The following is a 21,266-nucleotide window of genomic DNA, read 5'->3' as shown; positions in this document are numbered from 1 at the left end:
CAGTCCGAAAAATGATGACTTATTCAAATGTGATTTAATGAACCTTTAAATCAGCATCACATTTGCTTTTGATGCTTATTCATACAGGTTCCCATGCAAAATATATGCTGAGAAATGATGTGTATTTGGTCGGAGTAACTGTCTGATAGAAAAGTCACTGGAAAAAAAATAAAATAACACAACTGTTATAGAAATTTGGCTTTTCACTCCACTAACATAGTACAAAAGATTAGTATTGGCACCTGAATCTGGAGTTAAATTAAATAAAGATGCCAAGAGTATTTTCTTGAGCAATGCTGGTAAGACGTCTGAATGCTTCACTGAAAATGTCAAAATCCTGAATTATTGCTTAAAGACTTTTACTTGATATTACTCAAATCTATAAATATATGCCCCTTTCTAAATTAAACTAGACTATCCCCATTTATGCATACAAATGCAACCCTCACCATTATCTGATTTTTATTATCCTCAAAAAGGTAAATGCAGCTGGGGAAATTATGATGGATCTTAATCAATTGGAAAAAAAACAGTCTGATCTCACGGATCAAAAGAAAAAATGATTAAATCCATCCTGTGGCTAAAAGGGGCTCTTGCACTCAGTGAATCAAAGAGCCATTTTATGTTTGAAGACTTCAAATATTGCAAGTGGAACTTTATTTCAAAAAGATACCGAAATGAGTAAAGTAAGCAACATGGATTGTATAAATATCTGTGCAACCAAAACAGGCACAGTGAGGCACTTTCCTGCCCTCTGCTGCCACAAAACAAGCCCAGTTGTTTTTCTTATTATAAGTAGCTACAAAACTATGAACATCATCTGTAATCTGTCAGTTTGTTAATACTCGATCATTACATCCAAGACCGTTTTTAAAACAACAGATGTTACAAAATGAAACATTGCTGTCTGCATGAAAGGTGGAGTAACAGGACCTTAAACAGAGAGAGTGGCTAATTTCTTGATGGTTCAACAGAAATTATTTTAAGTTTTGTTCTAAAAGCTACTGTTTGAATTCATCTTAGGATAAATAGAGGAAAGCATGCACATTAATGCAAATATGGAGGTAAAAGGGGGGGGAAAAAATCATTCACACAAGCTATCAAGGTTCAATCTAATAGAAAATAAAACATTTGACGGAACATTCTTCTTCAGTGCTTTGGCCCAAAGACTCCCCACACTGTCATTACAAGAAATAAATCCTCTGAACAATCAGAAGTTCTTGTTCAAATGCTTTTGATGCCGTTTGTTTTTACAAAATGGTTCACACAGTTGTGTCAGTCTGTGCCTCCCTCACACAGAGTACACAGACGGAGTAGATTGTAATGACGACCCAGATTTTATTCTCATGATTTATGAAAGTGTGAGCCCCTGGATGTGTTGTTTTTGCAGCTGAAGCGCTGCATGCACTTTATTACACTTTTCCTCCCACCCCCAAAATCCACAAGCGCCATAAAGGAAAAATACACACTGCAGTACGATGTAACGCGTTTTATGGAAATACACCTGCTTTGCATCAACCGGTTTTATGTATTACATCACTATTTTCAATTCATATACTCAGCCACTTTCTGAATACATTCATCTTTTTTGTAAAAATTAGCACAGCAACATCAACAGACATCTACACAAACTCCACCTCATTGGCTCAAACAGCCGCGGCGTCCTCTGGGAGGGAGCGGGTTCCGTAACGCTATCAGCCATTATTCGCATCGTTGACACATCATCAGCTCTTTAAGGAAATAAATATGTATACAACAACATGGTAACACTGAAGAGTGGTCGGTGTTGTCTTCGGGGTGTTAGACGCCCAGCTTGTTGGCGATGGTCATGAGCACTTTGAGGATGGGCATGAAGGCAGAGATCTCGCTGAAGTTGCTGCTGCTGACCACCTGAGTGTGGATCTCCAGGCCCCGCTGGTAGTTTTGGCTCGCCACGCAGCGGCTGATTTCATGGAGTCCACCCAGAATGTTGTGAGAGAGCTAAAAAAAACAAAGTAGCATTTGGTAAATTGTTATGCCATAGTTATGTTTTCCAGATTATTCAATTCTTGTATGTTTTTCTCAAATAAGCAGGGAACTTAATCTTAAGTTTAACCCCTAAAATCCCCAGTCTACTGGAATGGATGTCATATATTTCTGGGTTTAAGCCAATAAATCCATTACAATCAATTTGTTTTGCCGTTCATGTTTTTTTTTTTAAGAGTATAAACTCTGAGACTTCCTTGAACTGTTTATGAAAATGTATTTTCCCCCCCAATTTATTTTCATGCTGAAGAGGAGTAAAAATTGTTACATTTCTAAATACATTTTATAGTACTGTCAGGCTTTTAATAAAAAAAGATAGACAGATAGATTACTTTTTTGCTACCAGAAAAAAAGGTTTTGGGTTCTGATCTATAAGTTAGAGTATCAGTTAAAAAAAACATGCTGTAGACAAGAAACCTCTGACATTTTTGTTTAGCACTGTCGTCGTGGAGACACTAATCATCTTCAATTAGTTGACATCACGTCTCTGAGAACATATTGATCACCACGCAGCCTGCATGTCGACCATGAGCCGTCTGCCGCAGAGCATCTGCTACCAAAACAAACCCTCCCTGCTCCTGTTTGACTCGAGATATGAATTATTCTGCTTGAACACAAAACAATCCTTACCGACTGCTCTCTCAGCTTGTCATACAAGTGTCCCAAACGCTTTCCAGCATCATCAAGCTTCCTTTTTGTTTGCTGAAAAAGATTTATATATTTTATCTAACCACATACTTTCCTCTGCAGAGGAAACAGGCTGTGAAATGACAACAAAACCAACAGCAGAATGAAAACATGTTGACTTACAGGATCTCCTGCAGCGAGCTGGCAGCGCTGCACCAAACTGTCAAAGGTGGTTTTGAGGACCATGTGCTCCGATGGGATCTCTTTCTGCTCCACTCTCTCTGCTGGCAGCTGCTGGAGGAGCTGAGCAACAAACACGCACAAATGAAAAAAACAATAAAAGCTGATGCCATTCCTGACGAGCGCATTACTGCTGAGGATTCCAGTAACCGCCCCTTCGTTGGAAACAAACCTGTACGTTTGGCTCCTGAGGGGCTCCAGGTGGGACTTGGGTGTGGTTGTGTGGCTGTGGGGCCTCCACTGGGAAACCCATCACAGGAGCAGTGATGGGGGCTGGTGGAGTGTAGTTATCAGGGAGCTGTACACAGAGAACGGTTCAACATGGTTGTTGAGCAAGGCACGAGGTCAAAGTTTAAATTTGATACCTAGAAATATGCCTTTTAATTTATTTTCCTCGGCTGCAAAAAGTGAAATGTAAAACTGGTAGTGGGGCTGTTTGTCCTCAGAGTATTTATTTATTTATTTTGAACAGACTATCAAAAGTAAAAAACTAAAAATAAAAAAAAAGAAATAGTCATGCCAATTGAACACAATTTGTTCACAAAGAAGCAGGTAGAAGATAAAAGATCTTATGATCTTCTGAGTTGCTGCACTTCTGTTTTCCTAACATGAAGCCTTAACTTCAGATGGAACTGTAGGTTTCTGTTCAGTAGGATGAATGTGAACTGTTACAATCAGTTCTGACACAAAACTTTCAGGAATCCACTGAGAAACTGAAGATGAATAGGGATTTCATTTTTTCAGTATCACTTTGAATGAATTAAAGTGTCAAAATCAAGATCTCAGCAGTTTCCTGAGGTGGAACATGAACAAGAGGTGTCCAGACATCTGACAGAATAGAAGAATTTTTACAGGACAGGATGGACAAAAAATATCTCAAAACATGATAGGATGACAAGAAAACAAAAGAAAAACTGAAAAGAAAACTAAAAAGTAACACATTTGCATGTTTTTTTAGTGAAACATCAGAAAAGCTTTGAAAACGTTTATCATGTTTTTTATTTTGTCGTATTGAAACATGACATTTCAACAGGAGTATTTACTCATTTTAGATTCACAGTAAATATTACCACAGAAAAACCAAACTGACATTTTATGTCATTTATTTAATAAGATTTGGCCTCAGGAGCCACAGTAGTGTTTTCTAACATACTCATATGTTAAAAAGTGACTACCATTGGCCAATGTTGATGCTGATATGCATCCCTGCTATAAACATTAACCTTAAATGGTTGACTTCTTTTTTTCCATTATTAAGCAGTGAATGAATAAATACCTTCTTCTTCCTGGGTCCAGTGCGTACTGCTGGTGGATCATTCCAGCCATCATGTGGTCCTACATAAAAAATATTATAAGGTTAGTTTTTACATGTAAAAAAAAAAAAAGCCAACAGATAGAAGCAGATGACCAAGAATGGAAGTAGAAAGCTGCTTTCTTACATGCTATTGATAACATGTACAAACAGTGTTGTGAGAACACCGCAGACGAAACCAGTCAGACAAGACTTGTGTTGACTTGTGTGTGAAGCTCACTGCTTGGCCACAGATCTGTCTGCTGCTGAGGTGCAAAACTCATGCAGTGTTTTGCAAAACTATTACATCCCTTGAATTTTTCCAAAATTGTCAAGTTAACGTGCATTATTAGGTTTTATGTGACAGACCAACACAAATCACGCACATAATTGTGCACAGGAAGAAAGTGATTCATGGTTTCCAAAAGTTTTTTCCCAAGTAATTACAAAAAGTGCAGTGTACATTGGTGTGTGGTTTTCTTCCAGGACTGATCTGTATTGAGATCCACTCAACTCCCCATCAAGCCTCCCTGTTCTTGCCAAAGCAACAAATCCCCACAGCACCATGCTGACTTATAACTCCCACCTCTGGAAGCTTGTAGATGTAATGTGACTAAATGAGGAAAAAGTCAAGGGGTATGAATACATTTTCAAGGTACTGTAGCTGGCATATCAACTCCTGAATTTTAGCATGGCAGATATGTTCTCTAGCTCTCCTCCATCCCAGTTATTTGGCTTTTTTTTGGCTTTTGGACTTGAAAGTGATAAATAAACCTGATAAAGTCTGAATCTGACTTTTTCAATTTCTTGTGTGAGCTTTGAGCCAATGTTAGTCTGCATAGCAACACACTGCAAGTTAAAACATTTTTTTCAACCACTCAGATTTTAAGGGTTTGAGCAAATTCAAACAGCTAAGTAAGGCAAAATATATGGGAAGTTATGAAGTTCTCATAAATAACAAGTGAAACTACAAGCAATACATTCAGTTTAGGTTAATAAATAGCTAGAAAAAAAATATGGTGACATCTAACACCTACACTTTTATTTAATAATAAACCATATTAAGCAAGTTTTGAATTTGGTGATTGGCAGAAACCAAATAAAGTCCAATTGTTTTTCTGACAGGTGATTGCATAATATCTAACCAGTAACAACAGCTCTGTTACAGACAGAAGAGTCAAAGTTACCTACTTTCAATATCAGTCAGAGAAAGCCAAGAGGTGTTAGAAGATATTTAAAAGGAAACTGTATTCTATGACACATCAAGAGATGTTTGTACGATCAGGACTTTCATGAAATAACAAGAAATCTTGAGGGAGTATAGCACAGTTCCTGTGTTTTATCTTTTTGAACTTTCAGTTCTGTCACAGAATACGCTGGATTTGGAGACAGTTAAGGTAAACATCTAAGTTTTCTAAGAGTGCTTTGTCAGCAATGCTAACCATGCTAATCACTACGACAAGGTGCTAATGATGCCTTAAAAAGTCAATTACTATTCCTTAGAACAATGTTCTGAATATTGTTGTTAAATACTATACTTTTGAAAATAAATAGAAATAGGCTAAGTCAGAAGTGTATAAAAGCTAGAAATCGACCACAAAATTAGGATTATTGATTACTTCTAACTTAATGAAAAATACACTTTAGTTACATTATTTTAAAATATAAAAACTCATTTCAATCATCTAAATCTTTGAAATCTTCCATTTTTGGGTGATACAAGCAACAGACAAGCAGAAGCAATTCAACAGCAAAAAGGAAACTTGTTTCAGCTATGCATATGCATCTTAGTCTACATGTTTCTGCTTTTCTGTTCGCGCTGTTCTATTTTCTATATCAGGCACTCGATGCGTCACCTTGATGATCACACTCGAAATTCAGCCAGGGAAAATTTCCTGCAAATTAAAAACGATGTGACATCTGAATACAAGTGTTTTCTCATCAGTATCACCCTGTAGATAATGTCCTTATTAGTTAAAAGGATAAAATAAAAGTGTAACCAGATTAAAGGAATTTCACTTCTGACTGGAACATAATTGATCCCATGTGTACCTGTAGGAGGGGGAGCAACTACAGGGGCTGGGAAGGGCTTTGCTGCAGGAGCTCCAGGGCCTCCTTGGGGATATCCAGCTCCAATAGGAGGGAAGGAACTAGATGCCATGGGGGGTGCTGGGCCTTGGCTGTGGAAGCTGCCTGGGAAAACTGGACCTGGTGCTCCTGGTTGCGAGCTGGGCGGCGTCATGCCTGAAGGTAAAGAGGTAGACAGTACAAATCCCATAGGGGGCACCCCAGGGCTTGGAGTGGGGGGCAGGCCTCCAGCGGTGGAGGATGAAGGTGGCAGTGGAGGCCCTGCTAGGTTTGCAGCTGGCATTGGCGGGCCAGTGGGAGAGAAGGGACCACCACTGGAAACGGGCTGAGGCTGGAATGGCTGATGAGAAGAGAAAGCTGGAAATGGACAGAAAGAGGAAATATTTACTTAAACTACAAAGTCTAGAAAATGATCATTGTAACATATGAATAAACTTTATTTTTTTTAATATGCTCTGGTAGGAACTTCACTTTTAAGTCAAAGAGAATGTTGACATGTGTTTCACATTTAATAAAACCCCACAAAATACTAAGATCACCAGAAGGAACAGGTAAACTTTAACTTCATAATGTTCCGGGTTTATGCATTAATCTATCAGTCCCAAGTTTATAAATTTATATAAAATAATAAAAAAAAACAATAAGTGCATGGTATTAACTAAATCATATATTTAGCTCTATTCTCATAATGTCTTCTAAAGAGCAGATGCAGCACAGTGAATCAAACACTGAATAAAACCCAAGCTAAGAATTTAATATATCCGTCTCTGAGCAGTGATTTAGGAGCAAATTAATTCTCTTTTAATGAGTTTACAAGTAGCATGCTTCTCAAAAGAAGTGTGGTCCTGAAGATTTAAAAGCAAAAGCTTTGACGAACATCAGAGTTTTCAGAAAGTAAATTGACAAAACACCACCCTTATCAGCTCTTTGCCAAAGTAAGAGCAAATTTGAATGACCTGCTAAATCTGTCTGACCTTGCTGAAAGAACAAGGCGACTGTTATGCTGCTGATAAATGAATTTTTATTTTATGTTTATGAGCATGTGTATGAGAGAGCGAATGTGCAAGCAGGTATATGAGTGTGTATGCAAGCATTCAGGTGGGAGTCTTTTACACTTTCAGATCAATCCATCTTCCCATCGACTCTGTTGTGCGCCCTTATTTGTGCTGATGAAACGCTCCCTCACAGCTAGATGCTGCCACCATTTTGCACAGTGGGGGTGGCGTGTTAGTTTCACTTCACAAAAGTTTTGTCTGTAAACCACAAAGGTCAATTTTTGTCTTCTCAGACAAAAACAATTTTTTCCACATTCATGCGGTGTGGCCTCTATGGCCTTCAATAGGGATATTTAAGTGTGCAGACATGTGCTGGTGGCATTGTAGCTGCGATTTGGGAAATGTTTGGGCAATGGGGTATATTGCTTTATAATCTAACCTTGATTTAAAATTCTCCACAACTTTGTCCATGTCATGATGCTAATTGCATGGCTTCTGAAGGCAACTGATTTCACTGGATTTAATTTCAGAGAATCCGATCAAAAGGCACTAAATGCCAAACGTTTTAGATTTTTTTTTAACTATTCACCGTTCTCATTTCTCAATTATATGCTAATTTTTGCATGCTTATCACAGGACGTTCCACTCAAATACACTGAAGTTTGTGGTTATTACGTGAAGAAATATGAAAAAATTCAAAGGAAGATATCATAAATTTTGCAAGACAGATTCTTTAAGCTAATTTTCAAGCTGTCAAACCTGGAGCTGTAGCAGGATGTTGCGGATAGGAAGGCCTTACAACTGGGCGGGTGGAACTGGGCGGATGTGCATGAGTGGATGATGGCAGACCTGGGCCTGGGTTGGGTAGAGGAACTTGAGGAGTAAATATTGATGGCATTGGAGGCTGCTGTTGTGAAGGAACCTGTGGTGGAGCAGATGGCTGGAACTGACTCTAAGGTTAAAAGAAAAAAAAAAGAGGTTGCTGAGCAATTTAAACAAAATGCTTTGAGGTATTATGACTGAATTTATGGCTAAGCCATCTCTACCATGATTGGTGCTTTTGGTGCAGGAGGCTGAGCTGCAGGAGTGGGGTTAGCTGTTGGCACGCCGACCCTGTTGAAGGAGCTTGGAGGTTGCTGTTGGGCAGCAGTCTCTCCCTGAGCATGGTACAGCCGGTCTCTCAGCATCCTGATGCCAGGCTGATGAGGAAAAAGTTGTACAAAAACCAATATTTGGTTAATTCACACTCAAATACACTGAAGTTTGTACTTGTGAAAAATTACAAAAAGTCAAACAAGAGGCTTTAAAATAAGTTTTTTTTTACTTGGTCTGAGTTGTCAGGCAGGTATGTCATGGCAGTGGATAAATTGCCCTCTGCAGCCAGGATGCCAGCGTAGCAGGTCAGCTTCTCAGCCAGCACAGGGCTCTGCACTGCCACCTCACTGTTGCGGAGGCGCTCAATCGACTTCCGTAGCATCATTACTTTTTCAACCAGATCCTACAAAAAACATAAATCCATGCATAGTTTAACACAGGCTTCCTACTCCTTTCTTTTAAAGACTCAGATTTCTAACAAATAGTCAGAAAATAAATTTTCGTTCCAAACTGGACCAACATAGATTAGGTCTATTTCAAATACTAAAACACTTCTGAGCTGGATTACTCTGTATTAAAACAAAACACGACTCACTTTTTGATCTGTGAAACCAACATTTAGTTTGTACAAATTCATAAGAACAGAAGTTCAAAGTTTTGTTTGCCATCACACCAAATTAAATAACTTTAAAAAAAAAAATTTTACGTAGTTTTTATGAGTGTATGAATCTGTACTATCACAGATTAACTCCAAAAACAATCAACTAGAAAACTAGTTCTTATGAGGAAAATGAACATAATAAATGACAAAATATATTTTTTACATTTTGGTAATTTCTTAAAAGATCTAGAAAAATGTTAAAGTTGCTTCTATACCGATGCACACATCCATACTGAGACTGTACCTCTAGCCCAAGAGGGGAAGAGCAGTCTCTGTGCAAGGCCCAACACTCCACCAGCTTTTCAATGTTCCCAGAGCAGATGTAACACAAACAGGCTTGCAGGCAGCGCTTCTCTGTGCCCTCGTGCTCTAGCCGGTTTCCCAAGGTATCTGGCGGGACAAATGGCAAAACTCCCAAATATTAAAAATAGAAGAAAGACTGGAAATGGAGCAAGCATAGGCTGGTGTTAGTGAGAAAGTCAAACACTGAACTGCAATTTTACAATTCCCCCAGAAGCAAGACATGTCAGAATTTGAGTTGCACGCCAATAAATGTTTAACTTACCGCAAAAACAAGCAAAGTCTTCAGGGTGAGCGTAAGTCAGCAGAGCAGCAAGAGCTTCCTTCCAGTTGTCCAACTCACAGTTCTGCACGATGTCCCTCCAGTTCTGGGTCACCACTGATGATATAAGCTGGAGTTTGTGGGGAATAAAAAATTATTTTGCAAAACATTATGTTATATAAAGTTATATAGACTGATTACACACAGATATATTCAGGCTACTTCATGCATATATATTTAAATAGTCACTGCTACAGAAATTGGCTGTTCACAGAGTACTGTAGCCATTGCACACTAAAGGAAAGTTGAGAGGAACGAAAAGGTGTAGTAGAAAATATGTATTACCTTATTATCCAGGCTATAGTATAACATTTCTATTGAAAATCCTTTGTTTCATCAGTAAGATTCTAATTTCCTGAAAAACTGAAGTTTTTTTTTTTGTGGTAACCCACAATCATCAGCAAAAATAACCTCTTAATATATATATCACACTGAATGTAAGGAATCCATATAATGTGCAAGTTCAACTTTTTGACTTGAACTGATGAAATTATTTAACTTGTCAATAATATTCCAGTTTACTGAGATACACCTGCATCACAATCTTACCATTGATATGCTGCTTTTTTGCCTTCTTAGGTATTTCTGCTGTGTCTTCTTGAGAAGATCCTCTCCACCGCTGATGGATAGCAAAATGGCCTCAGCATAGCGACCATCATTGAGACACAAATCCACGGCTCCCTCAAAGTTGCCAACCAGCAGCGCCTGGCTTATCAAACCGTCAGTGTCTGCAGAAATGATTGGCATTATGAATCAGGTGACCAAAAGAAACTGCCTTGATTACAGTAAAACCAAACAGCAATGAGATGAAAGTTATTCTTGTTGTATTTATTAAAGAATGGTTTTTACCACATGATACAGGGATTTGGAAGGTGGAATTTTCCTTTGGAGTGTGACTGAAGAAGTCTGCTGGTGAAATGGACCCTGAGGTTCTAGCATCAGCTGCAGCTTCATCTGATCTCTGGAGACAGAAAAAAGGAGATTTAATTCTTCCAGTAGTTATGATTTCAAAACACACAACTGTGGAGAACATCTGACCTCAGTTGTGAGACGCTGCATCTTCTCTGCAAGATCTTTGGCATCAACTCCATGGCCGTTGGATTGAAAATTCTTCCCCAGACATTTTGAAATCTACATCAAGGTAATGTTTTTACAGCTACGACATGGTATGACTCAAAGAAAAGGTAAGAAACCATTTTAAAAAAGCAGAATACCTTTCTCTCCAATTCATCTTTGCTGAAACCCAAAAGTTTAAGGAATTTAATACGGGCCTCGTCCTCAAAGTTGACCTGTAATTCGAGGAATATGACACATCATAACCCCAGACTGAGTGAGAGATTTAGCTTGTGTCTAAACATGAGGAGACTCATACCAGAAGGAATTTCCATATGTCTTGTTCTGCATCCGACGTGGCGTTCTGAATCTTGGCCTGGCAGTAGTTGTTGAAGGAACCCGACTTCAGCGCCGCCTGAAGTTCCCTGGAGCGCTGGAGGAACTCTGTCTCTGTGGTAACCTGGCTCACAAACACTTGTCTGGGGACAGGCTGGGGGCTTTGCACCAGAGGAAGCTTTGAGTTCTCAAAGGTTATCAGCTTTCCACCAAACTGAAAAAACAACAACAAAAACAGAAGAAAAACAAGTTCAATACTATGAAAAAACATGGTGTATATCTAAATCCAAATCGAATTCTTCTGCCCTGAATATTTTCACATTTTTTTCAAGTTTTTGTAACCACAAATTTAAATGTATTTTACTGGGATCACAGTAGTTCATAATGGCGAAAAGGAAGGTAAAAAATATATGGTTTGGTTTTCAAACTTAAAATAATAATAATAAAAAAAGAAATAAAAGAATCTGTAAAGCCAGCCTTGCATATGTATTCAGACCCCTTTGTTTGGATACTCTTAAATAAAACCCAGGCCAACCAAACACAGCATGAAATATTCTAATATCACACTTACCCCAAAGGAAGCTCCCACTGGCCTGCGCACCCATTTAGGTGGCTTCTTCAGAGGAGGAATGATGGTTTCCTGCACACTGGGCTGAGGAACTTGTAGAGGAGGCAGCACTTGTCCCGTACCAAAGGGATCCATGGTATCAAATGAAGAGGATATCTGGTAAATTATAAAGAACATGATTTGTTTAACTAACAACTGCATGCTAAATTAATTCAAGTTATTTGTAGAACAGAATATCTTTTTTTTCATTTCCAAATAAATACAAACACAGAAAAACTTTCATATGTTTAAATATTTGCATCAACTCTTTCTTTTTAGTACTTCACTTATAATAAACTGTTGCTATGGATGTTTGTCAGGGGAAACACCAGTTCTCTAGGAAGTATTTGTTTCCTCTTTCAAATTTAGTTATTAGTCAGCGTGATTTCCTTTACAAAAGCACCATCTTGTGGACAGACAACTAAATGTTCAAAACTTTTAACATTTAAACTTTAAACTAGTATTTACCATGTCAGCTGTGCTTTGTTGCTGAGCCTTCAAGCTCCCTCCCATCACAGAGTAAACTGTTATTCTCCCATCAAACGACGCTGCTGAAAGAAGGGCCGGATTCCTGGGGCACCACTGGACATCAAAGCACCACTGGTTTGTAGTTGGAAGCTCATAAATTACCTAAAATAAAAAACAAGACACCACTGAAGATCAATGTAGCCAAGAGAGCTAATTTCAGAACTACATACAGGTAAATCTCAAATACCTCTCCAGTGTTTGGATTCCAGCAGAGGATCCTATTGTCTTTAGCGCTACTCAGGAGGAGCTCCGAATCAGCCTGGCTCCATGAAATGGACAGAATTCCTCTGGAAGACACAAGCGGAACAAAATTCAGAACAATCTAATAAAAATTCAATCGAATTTATGCTAATGAGAGATAAATCGATAAAACTGTACCGTTTGTGATTTTCCAGCACTTTAAGGGGTGACGTAGCAAAGCGAAGGTCCCACATCTGGATGACTGGCTGTCGGTCATCTTCTGAGGCCAACACCAGCTGGGTGGCCACGTCAGGGTGCCACAGCATTCCCGAACAGTGCATCTTCAGTCACATAATAAGGTAGAACGCAAAAATCACAACACCCATTTACCATCAAAGTCTATTCAATTATATTTTTATTTACTGGCCTGCACCTTTTATTTCAAAAATTTCAGATCTGAATAAAATTAAAATTGATAAGTTACTTTATTTCAGTTGTGCAAGTAAAAAAGTTAAATAAATAAAAACATAAAGCCTTTTTCCAAGTGAAATACTATTGCCTTTTTGATTATATTTTAAAGTACACGGATATACTTGGGAAAGTTAGGGAACAGTATAGTCTGATTTCTATGTACTAGAAGAAACACTTACCAGACATTATATTATTGCAAATGTATTACGAATGGACAAAAAAATTGCTTAAAATAAATTAGTAAGGGAGCCTATATTAAATGCCCTGATGGACAACAGGCAAATCTCTATTATCTATTTTTAATAATAGAAAAAAGAAAGAAAAACAACCAACCCTGTTGCTGTGATCACTGATCTTTATGATGGGCTCATTCTTCCTCAAGTCCCACACAACCGCTTTCCCACTGGGGTTAGCAGAAGCCAGGATGTGCTGAACCTGCCTGTTCCACGACACAACACTGATGTCTTCAACGGGCTGAAACAAGAGAAAGCAGCTGCTTGTCAAATACAAATCAAATAATTAATGTCAGAGTGTTATAGCGCACTTTGACAACTCTTGAAAAAAGCGGACAAGTTTCGCAAATAAGAGCAAAGCAGACACTATAAACAAAAGAGGTTCCACTCTTTTCAGGTTTCAAACTACAAAAATATGAAATTTAATTTGAAAGTGACTGTGGTTTCAATTGTAAATAACTTTATATAGTACATAGAATCTGTGACTTTTCTAAATCCAGTACTTACCTGTGTTTTTGCTCCTGGAGTCATTGGGCTGCTGAAGTTATTTAGATCCCAGATGTAGATCTCAGAGTCATTCGCTCCAGAGGCAAGAAGATTACTCTGCAAAAGAAAAGATCACAGATAGAAAATTATGAATTATAAGAGATGTGCCTTTGGATAGACTGTCTATAATCGCAATGCATTTACCTGGAACGGGTTGAAATCAAGTGCACGGACTGGTCCTGTGTGTTTGTCAGACTCCCCAACGACTGCCTCTGCTCCAGAACTTATAATAGCCTCTGGGTTATATACTGTCAATGTGCCATTTTCGCTTCCACCAACGAGTCTCCCTCCAGTTCCATCTTCCGCCGTCCCGAAATTTACCCATACAATGCTGTGCAACCTATGGGAGCAAAACAGGCATTACTATATTACCCCCAAAGCCTGTAAAAAATAAAAGGTCAGCCTCTACATGTGCAAAGAAGGTTGAGACAATCCTAAAAACAATTGCACACTACAATTTAAGTTTGCTTGTAACTAAAACAAAAACATAATACACCCAATATTTCATACCACTTGAAAATTATGTGCTACTTTGTGTCAGTCTAGCACATAAAATGCTAGCAAAATACATCAAAGCTTGTGACTAAAGTGTAAAAATGTTCCAAGGGTGTGAATAGTTTTACAATGCACTACGGTTGCAATTTCTCAAATAAAGTAATAATTCAGAAATCATACACCATTTACAACAATAGTAAACAGCTATGGCCTGTAATAAAAATGCAGCATCAGCCGCCAGTAAGCACAATCAAAACCCAAAACACAATGTGAGTTCTATGTACTGTCTGATGGAGACTGCAGGATTTGCACATTGAAATGTGTAAATGTATGATAGAGTACCTGTTTGTGGTGGGTAATGAACCCTTGAGCTGCATCTCCAGAGAGGGGTCAGCAAAATCCATCTCAAATATCTCTATGGCAGCTGTGGTATTGAAAGAAGCATCAAGCTGTTGTGCTGATGTTCCTAAGGCCAGGTAGATCGGATGGTGTCCGGCAGGACTCCATGCCTGGTGGGCAGTCCTCTGAATTTCCTTCAGCCTCATCTTCCACTACAGAGGTTCAAGTTTCAAAACCTAGGAAAGTGAGACCACCACTATATTATTTTATCGTAAGCATTTTTTTTCCTGCACAGGTTAACATAACTAATACAGATGAATAAAATCTGATGCTCTTAGTAGAAAAATAAATGCATACAGCGCTAAAATGTCCTGATTCTGGATTTGATAAAACACATTGGACCGACAGTTTGCATGTTCTCCCTGTGCATGCGTGGGTTCTCTCCGGGTACTCCGGCTTCTTCCCACAGTCCAAAAACATGACTGTCAAGTTAACTGGTCTCTCTAAATTATCCCTAGGAGTGAGTGAGTGTGTGTGTGCATGGTTGTTTGTCTCTGTGTTGCCCTGCGCCCGACTGGCAACCTGTCCAAGGTGTACCTCGCCTCTCGCCCGAAACGTTCGCTGGAGATAGGCACCAGCACCCCTCCCGACTCCTCTAAGGAGAAAGGTGTACAGAAAATGGATGGATGGACATTGGACCGACACCAGAAGACGACATCGCTCCCCAAATCATCTGTAGCTGGCGATTTGGTTATATTCCTCCTTTTCCATGTTGCTGAAGTACAGCAACATCCGTTCAGATTATTTCTGACTGTTACCTGCCATAAGAAATGCCTTTAAATTCAGTCTACTTCACACAGCAGTAACTGGAATAACAAAATAATCACACCATAATTATAGCTCATCTACAATTGATTTAAATTGATGTAGTTCTTAGTACTATAATTGTCAAGTTGCCAGACTACTACCAAAGTAGATTTTTTCTGTTTATCTGCCAGCGAGTTTATCTAGCTAGCGAGTTAGCATTTCGCAAGCACACCTCAAACGTAGCCTTAATTAAATTTCACATTACAATAATATTAATTATTTAGCCTTAGGGTTAAAATGTTATATATTCAACCAATCTATGAAAACACTATATCTTAAGTTTTTCATTTTATACTCCCAGCCGATGCTGCTTTTGCTAGCTAGCTATCCGTTAGCCACCACCTCAATTGCAGTACATCAAATGCAAATAAAACATAGGATTAAAAAAACTCAATTTAAATCTCCTGGTTAGGGAAATGTGTTTCTTAAGAGCAACTTACGTAAACTGTGTTACACAGCTTGACAATTTGCGTCTACGCGCTCCAGTGCTACTTATCAGCGAAGCTAGCTGCCCAGACCAAAGTGCTACTGCCGTGTTGTCACTAAGCTACGGATCGTCCACAGGGACATTTTACATATAGCCTCAAATTTCAGCTAAACTAACACCCTGAACTCATCGGAACCATATCTGGGATAGTACAATTGTCAGAATTATTTTTTTCATATGAATATTTAAAAACATCAAGTGCTGTTTTTATTTCATGAAACAAATCTAGTCTTTACACAGAACAAAATACAATTCCACACAGATATTTTAGACATTAACATAAGTCTTTATTTTTGCCAGAGATATATACAAGAGCAAAATTGTATTTTAGGTTTAGATTTCATAATTTTTAACTTCTTTTGGTGCCTTTGCAGGATCTCCTCCTTTCTCCAAGTACAGGTTGTTGTAGGGATATTGCTTTGGGGCCTGAAACAAGAGAAATAAATGAGTGTATTACTAAATACATAAATGCAAAAATAAGGCAATCTGAAGCAGAAAAAGGAACAAGTACCCAAAGTTATCAGGGTGTGTATGTATTGTCTTAACATCCTGTAACCATTACAGGAGAATAAGTTTTCCACAGCTTATCAGAGACAAGGTTAAAGCACCATCATCTAAAATGAAATTCCCTGACTGCTCTCTCCCCAATGTGATTTTAAGACCTGTTTTGAACATCTCATTGTGAGATGTGGATTAAGCATCATTAATGCACATCTCATTTTGGCATTATAAGATGGCAAAATCACCAAAACAAGTTTTCTTTGAAGACTGTTTTGGTGCCTCTTCCATACAAGATAAGCTGCTGGCCTCTAATCCTTAAGATAACCCAAGGCACATACTGCAGACGACTCATTTTGGCACATTGCATTACCCTGCAGTGAGCATCGGTCGATGTGAGATTATCAAGTTATGAAAACCCTTGGTAAAAATACTGTAGCTTCACTGTATCACAGTAATAAAGGTTAAAAGATTTGGAAGATTAGAGCAGAGTGTGGTGTGATTTGGAAATTTGCAGTAAGGATCCAAATGAGTATGCTTTATAATTACATATTTGTAGTATCAATTATTTAGCTATATTGATTATTTTGACAACCATAGTAAATGGACTTTCTATGTTTAGCATTACTAAACATAGAAAAGCCCATCTAAACATAGAAAAGCCCATAGAATGGCCTAAAATAATACACATTACTTGAGTCCATCTACTGTAATTTTATACACTGAAATTGGGTGTGTACTTACAATAGGTTGATAGGATGGTAATTTTTCCCCCATGTAAAACATGAACAACATGAACCCGATGAAACCAAACAGTTGTTTCCACATCGATGACCACGGCACAGGGCTTGGAGATGTGTCCACTCGGTTTCTGATGTACATGTCAAAATTCCAGTGCATCTAAAATATTGACACAACAGAACAACCAATTAATCTGATGACTCTAGATATGTTTTAAGCATTCATTTGCATATAGACAGAAATTTTTGGTCACAATTCTTCTTTGCATAGTAGCTCAACCAATGTTACATTATGTGGAGAGCATCTAAACATCGGTTTTCACATCTTCCCACAGAATGCTAAATGGATTTAGTTATGTATTTTGACAGTGCCATTTTAACATTAATATGCAGCTCTGTCTAATTTAAAAGCCATTGTGTTATTTGAACAAGAAAAAAAATCCAAGTTATTTGATCCAAAATGTTCCAAAAACAACAGAGTATGAAATGTTCCATAAGATGAAAGTGCAAGGAGAAAATCACCAGACTGCAAGAAAACAAAGTTCAGTTTTAAGAATATCTTTTAACTTCCACTTCAGTTAAACATTATTTTGTGTAGTTCATTCCTATAATAAACACACAAGGTGAAAAAAAAGTAAAAAGTTGTCAATGTATGAATACTTCTTCATGGCTGTCCAGCCATGCAAACTGTAAAATTGTATGGTATAGGACTTTGTATTTTTTAAAAGAAAGTAATGCATATAAATAACAAAAGCTTTAAATTGCCAGTATGTATGTTAATGATCAAGAAATAATAATATATCTACAATAAAACAATGTCTTTTAGAAGGGAATTTCATTCCTGTCTTACCGGCTCTCCCCAGTTCCTCCTCAAGTCAGGGTGGTCCCATTGGTACCAGGGGTCTCTCTCGTGTTGGGACCTGTCTGGTAGTTTTGGGTAATCACCGTAGCTATGGAAACAATAAAATTAAAGTGTTAGTTCCGAATGTCCATGATTGTTCATTCATTGGACTTCTTCTCAGTGTTGTATAGTAACGAAGTAAAAATACTTCACTACTTTACTTAAGTACATTTTGGAGTACTTCATACTTTCCTGGAGTATGAAAATGTTTGATGACTTTCACTTTTACTTCACTATATTTCCGAACTCAATTGCGTACTTTTACTCCGATACATTTTCAATGTGTGGTTTAGTTACTCGTTACAAAAAAGCGAGAGAGAGAAACGAAGTGTTTTGACCCCACCTACTGATTAGCAAGCAGGCTACCGAACAAAGTCGTAGCCTGCTTGCCTGGCTTGTTCATCACCTCCAATAGGATACACCTGTTTCGCTTCTCCCATTGTTGGGGAAATCAGAACACCTTGCATCGGGTGGGAGGGTGGGTCGAACAGAGAAGAGTGCTGCCCGCACTGACGCGGCTCAGGGATTACGTGACACGCAGCGCCGTGCCCTATAATCCACTGTAAGCTATGTAATGTGTTTTGAGGCAATTGACCAAGATCCCGGACAATTTTTAAATTCCCCCCGGACATCTTTTTAGGTCTGAAAAGTAGGACATGTCCGGGAAAAAGAGGACGTCTGGTCACCCTAGTTCAATGGGGGACAGAAGCCATAGCGATAGCAATTTAGACTAAATTTAACGAATATAGGAAAGGCATGCAAGTTCAAAACCACAAACCATTAACATGTGCTACTCTTTAAAACTGGAACAATTTATTAGCAGGTTTCATTTTGCCTGCACTTGGTTGGGTACATTATTTTAAGTTTATTTGACAAGTTTACCAAGATATAAGAAATGTCATTCAAACTTGCCTTGTTTTACTTTTTACTTGTACTTTTCATTACATTACTTGAGTACATCCATTTTTACAGTAATTTCCATACTTAAGTACAAGAAGTTTCAGATACTTTAAGACTTTTACTCAAGTAACATTTCAGTCAGTGACTTCGACTTTTACCAAAGTCGTATTTTGGAGAGGTACTTGTACTTTTACTTGACTCTGAGATTCCAGTACTTTATACAACACTGCTTCTTCTAAATGAGCAATGCCTATTAAATTATACTGGAATGCGACATAAGCTAAAAGGTTTTCGAAAAGAAGCTCACCCCTCTCCGTTATCCGGAAACGGCTCATAGTCCTCAACCCTTAGATTGTATTTCTTTGCAGCAGCAGCTCTCTCCTCTGGGGTCTTTGGGAATGGACCAGGCAGACTGCCCTTTGTCGCACCAGACGCTGAAACAGCAATAAAAGTGCATTTATGAAAGCAATAATAAACGTGTACACAACCCAACTTAAAAGACTCGCTCCACTCATTCTGAACAGCCACCGACTCTCTGCTAGCTCGAGCTAATGTTCGCTAGTCAAGGTTACGTCCATGAGAAGCTTCAAACTAAAAACCATGATAAATATGTTTAAAGAAAGCTTTCATACCCACTAGATTAAAACACGACCTACCTGCTCTACATCCCGATGCAAGGACTGAGAGGCCAGAACCTTTACTCTTAGCGAGAGCCTTGACCAAACGTTGGAAACCAACACCAGCCATGTTTACTGGCTGCTGTTGTCTGACAGAATGAGAAGTACGCATGCGCGAAAATAGAACTATAGCTTCCGCTCTCCCACCCCCTGTCTTGCTCCAAAACAAGCCAAAGTGGGCTACTGCTCAGTTTGTGCCGCTATCCCTTATGAGATATCACTGGCAGATTCATCATCTGGGGCCAAAAGAGTGAAAGTAGGACGATTAAAAAATGGAAACATGCATCAGCGTGTTAAAGTTGGGAAATTGTCACTCTCTGTGTTAAACACCTGCTCTTTTGATGCCTTTTGTCAGTGCTAATGCTGTACTTTCTGCGACAGCTCTGCATTTCAAAAATGTTGTCATGAATGACAGTGATAACCCACTCTTGCAGCTGGTGAAATCCATAACTACAGATGGTGTGACCCCAAAGACATACTTGCAGAGGGCAGATCTGCTTAGTTCAATGTTTGCAAAAACACAGTTGAGATCTGGCACCCACCAAATCGATGCCCAGTGCAATATTGCCACTGTTATTGGGAAGACAATGAGAAATGTATCAAGCGTTTACCTCTCAAAACACTGCTCTTCACAATACTGCCACCTAAACAAAGGAATGACCAGGGAAGTACCATTTGTTTTACCTGACATTTCTGTCCTGAAGAATTCTGGCATGGCTCAGCTTGGCACTTCACTAGAAAAAAGACTCTTCCTTCCACAGTCTCCCTGCCTCTGACCACTGCAGAATGAATCAGAATGTCCATCTGAATTCAAAACAGGAGCCAGCACCTCAGGAAATGTTCTCTGCACAGGAACCGTTACCCACAGCTACAGCATTGGAGAAATAGCATGGATTGACACTGACCTTACAAATCCAACTGAATTTGCCTTGAATGAATTTCCCTCCATTATGGTTCTCCAAGGAAAAACACCTACTTTGAGAGCAGTCGTCGCTTTCAGGGGAAGCTTGACCAAAGATAGCCTGGGACATTATACTGCATACTGCCGGAGAGCTCCATCTGTGTGGGAGCTTTATGATGACCTAGCAAATGTCGTGAAGACAGTGTCTGAAAAGAAGAAAATACTGCCATATGCAGTGCTATACACAGCAGATCTGTGAGGGAAAAAAAATTGAGGGAGAAAGTTTGAAGACCAGACCAAAGGCAAATAGCTTCATGCCATGTTTACATACCCCTGACCAGAATTTATTTTTTCCTTTTTGCAAATTCTGATATGACAAAGCACCACTCAGACTATTTGCTGAATTTTTTGATGTGTGTGTGTGGGTGGGTGGGGGGGGGGGGGGGGGGGGGGGGGGGGGGGGGGGGGGGGGGGGGGGTGGGGGGGGGGGGGGTGGGGGGGGGGGGGGGGGGGAGTCAATTTCACTCAGCTGTGAAAATCTGTTCCCCCTGTGTTGGGAACGTGCATTGCAGCCAGAGAGGCGGTCAATTCAAGTTTCTGTGATGATATGCTATGTTTTTTTATCACACCCTTTTATGTTCTTTGGTTATAGCATACTATAACTATTGTGCTTCTTAAGTTTTATTGGACATTGTAAAATCTATACTATTTAGTAATAATTGTGAAGCTAGGTATTATTTGCATATTTGAAAAAAGTAGTTTTTTCAAACAAACACGAGTTTGTGTTGCATCGCACATGTACACTTAATTAAAAAACACTAAAATTTGTGGTTGTGTAATGTGACAAAATATCATAAAGTAAA

At 38.8% G+C, this 21,266-nt stretch overlaps 2 protein-coding genes across 2 annotated transcripts; both read right to left on the bottom strand.

Annotated features, from left to right (window-relative positions):
- Positions 1-638: 638 nt before the first annotated feature.
- sec31b (SEC31 homolog B, COPII coat complex component) lies at positions 639-15,868 on the bottom strand. Its single transcript, XM_032573873.1, has 25 exons — positions 15,740-15,868; positions 14,436-14,668; positions 13,743-13,938; positions 13,560-13,655; positions 13,153-13,293; positions 12,547-12,689; positions 12,356-12,455; positions 12,109-12,270; positions 11,605-11,757; positions 11,017-11,247; positions 10,859-10,933; positions 10,683-10,775; positions 10,494-10,605; positions 10,194-10,372; positions 9,588-9,714; positions 9,267-9,412; positions 8,591-8,764; positions 8,313-8,465; positions 8,026-8,218; positions 6,236-6,628; positions 4,169-4,227; positions 3,065-3,190; positions 2,836-2,955; positions 2,656-2,727; positions 639-1,980 (listed from the first exon to the last, which is right to left on the bottom strand). The coding sequence occupies exons 2-25, from the start codon at positions 14,636-14,638 to the stop codon at positions 1,801-1,803; spliced, it is 3,627 nt and encodes a 1,208-aa protein (XP_032429764.1). The 5' UTR covers positions 14,639-14,668; positions 15,740-15,868; the 3' UTR covers positions 639-1,800.
- A 183-nt stretch (positions 15,869-16,051) lies between these two features.
- ndufb8 (NADH:ubiquinone oxidoreductase subunit B8) lies at positions 16,052-19,629 on the bottom strand. Its single transcript, XM_032573875.1, has 5 exons — positions 19,482-19,629; positions 19,133-19,259; positions 17,875-17,974; positions 17,029-17,184; positions 16,052-16,212 (listed from the first exon to the last, which is right to left on the bottom strand). Exons 1-5 carry the CDS (start codon positions 19,612-19,614, stop codon positions 16,120-16,122), a joined length of 609 nt encoding a protein of 202 aa, XP_032429766.1. The 5' UTR covers positions 19,615-19,629; the 3' UTR covers positions 16,052-16,119.
- Between the last annotated feature and the right edge of the window lie 1,637 nt (positions 19,630-21,266).

The sequence above is a fragment of the Xiphophorus hellerii genome, chromosome 10 (assembly GCF_003331165.1).
Source record: "Xiphophorus hellerii strain 12219 chromosome 10, Xiphophorus_hellerii-4.1, whole genome shotgun sequence".
Taxonomy (NCBI): domain Eukaryota; kingdom Metazoa; phylum Chordata; class Actinopteri; order Cyprinodontiformes; family Poeciliidae; genus Xiphophorus; species Xiphophorus hellerii.
This window is presented reverse-complemented; position numbering and strand designations above follow the sequence as displayed.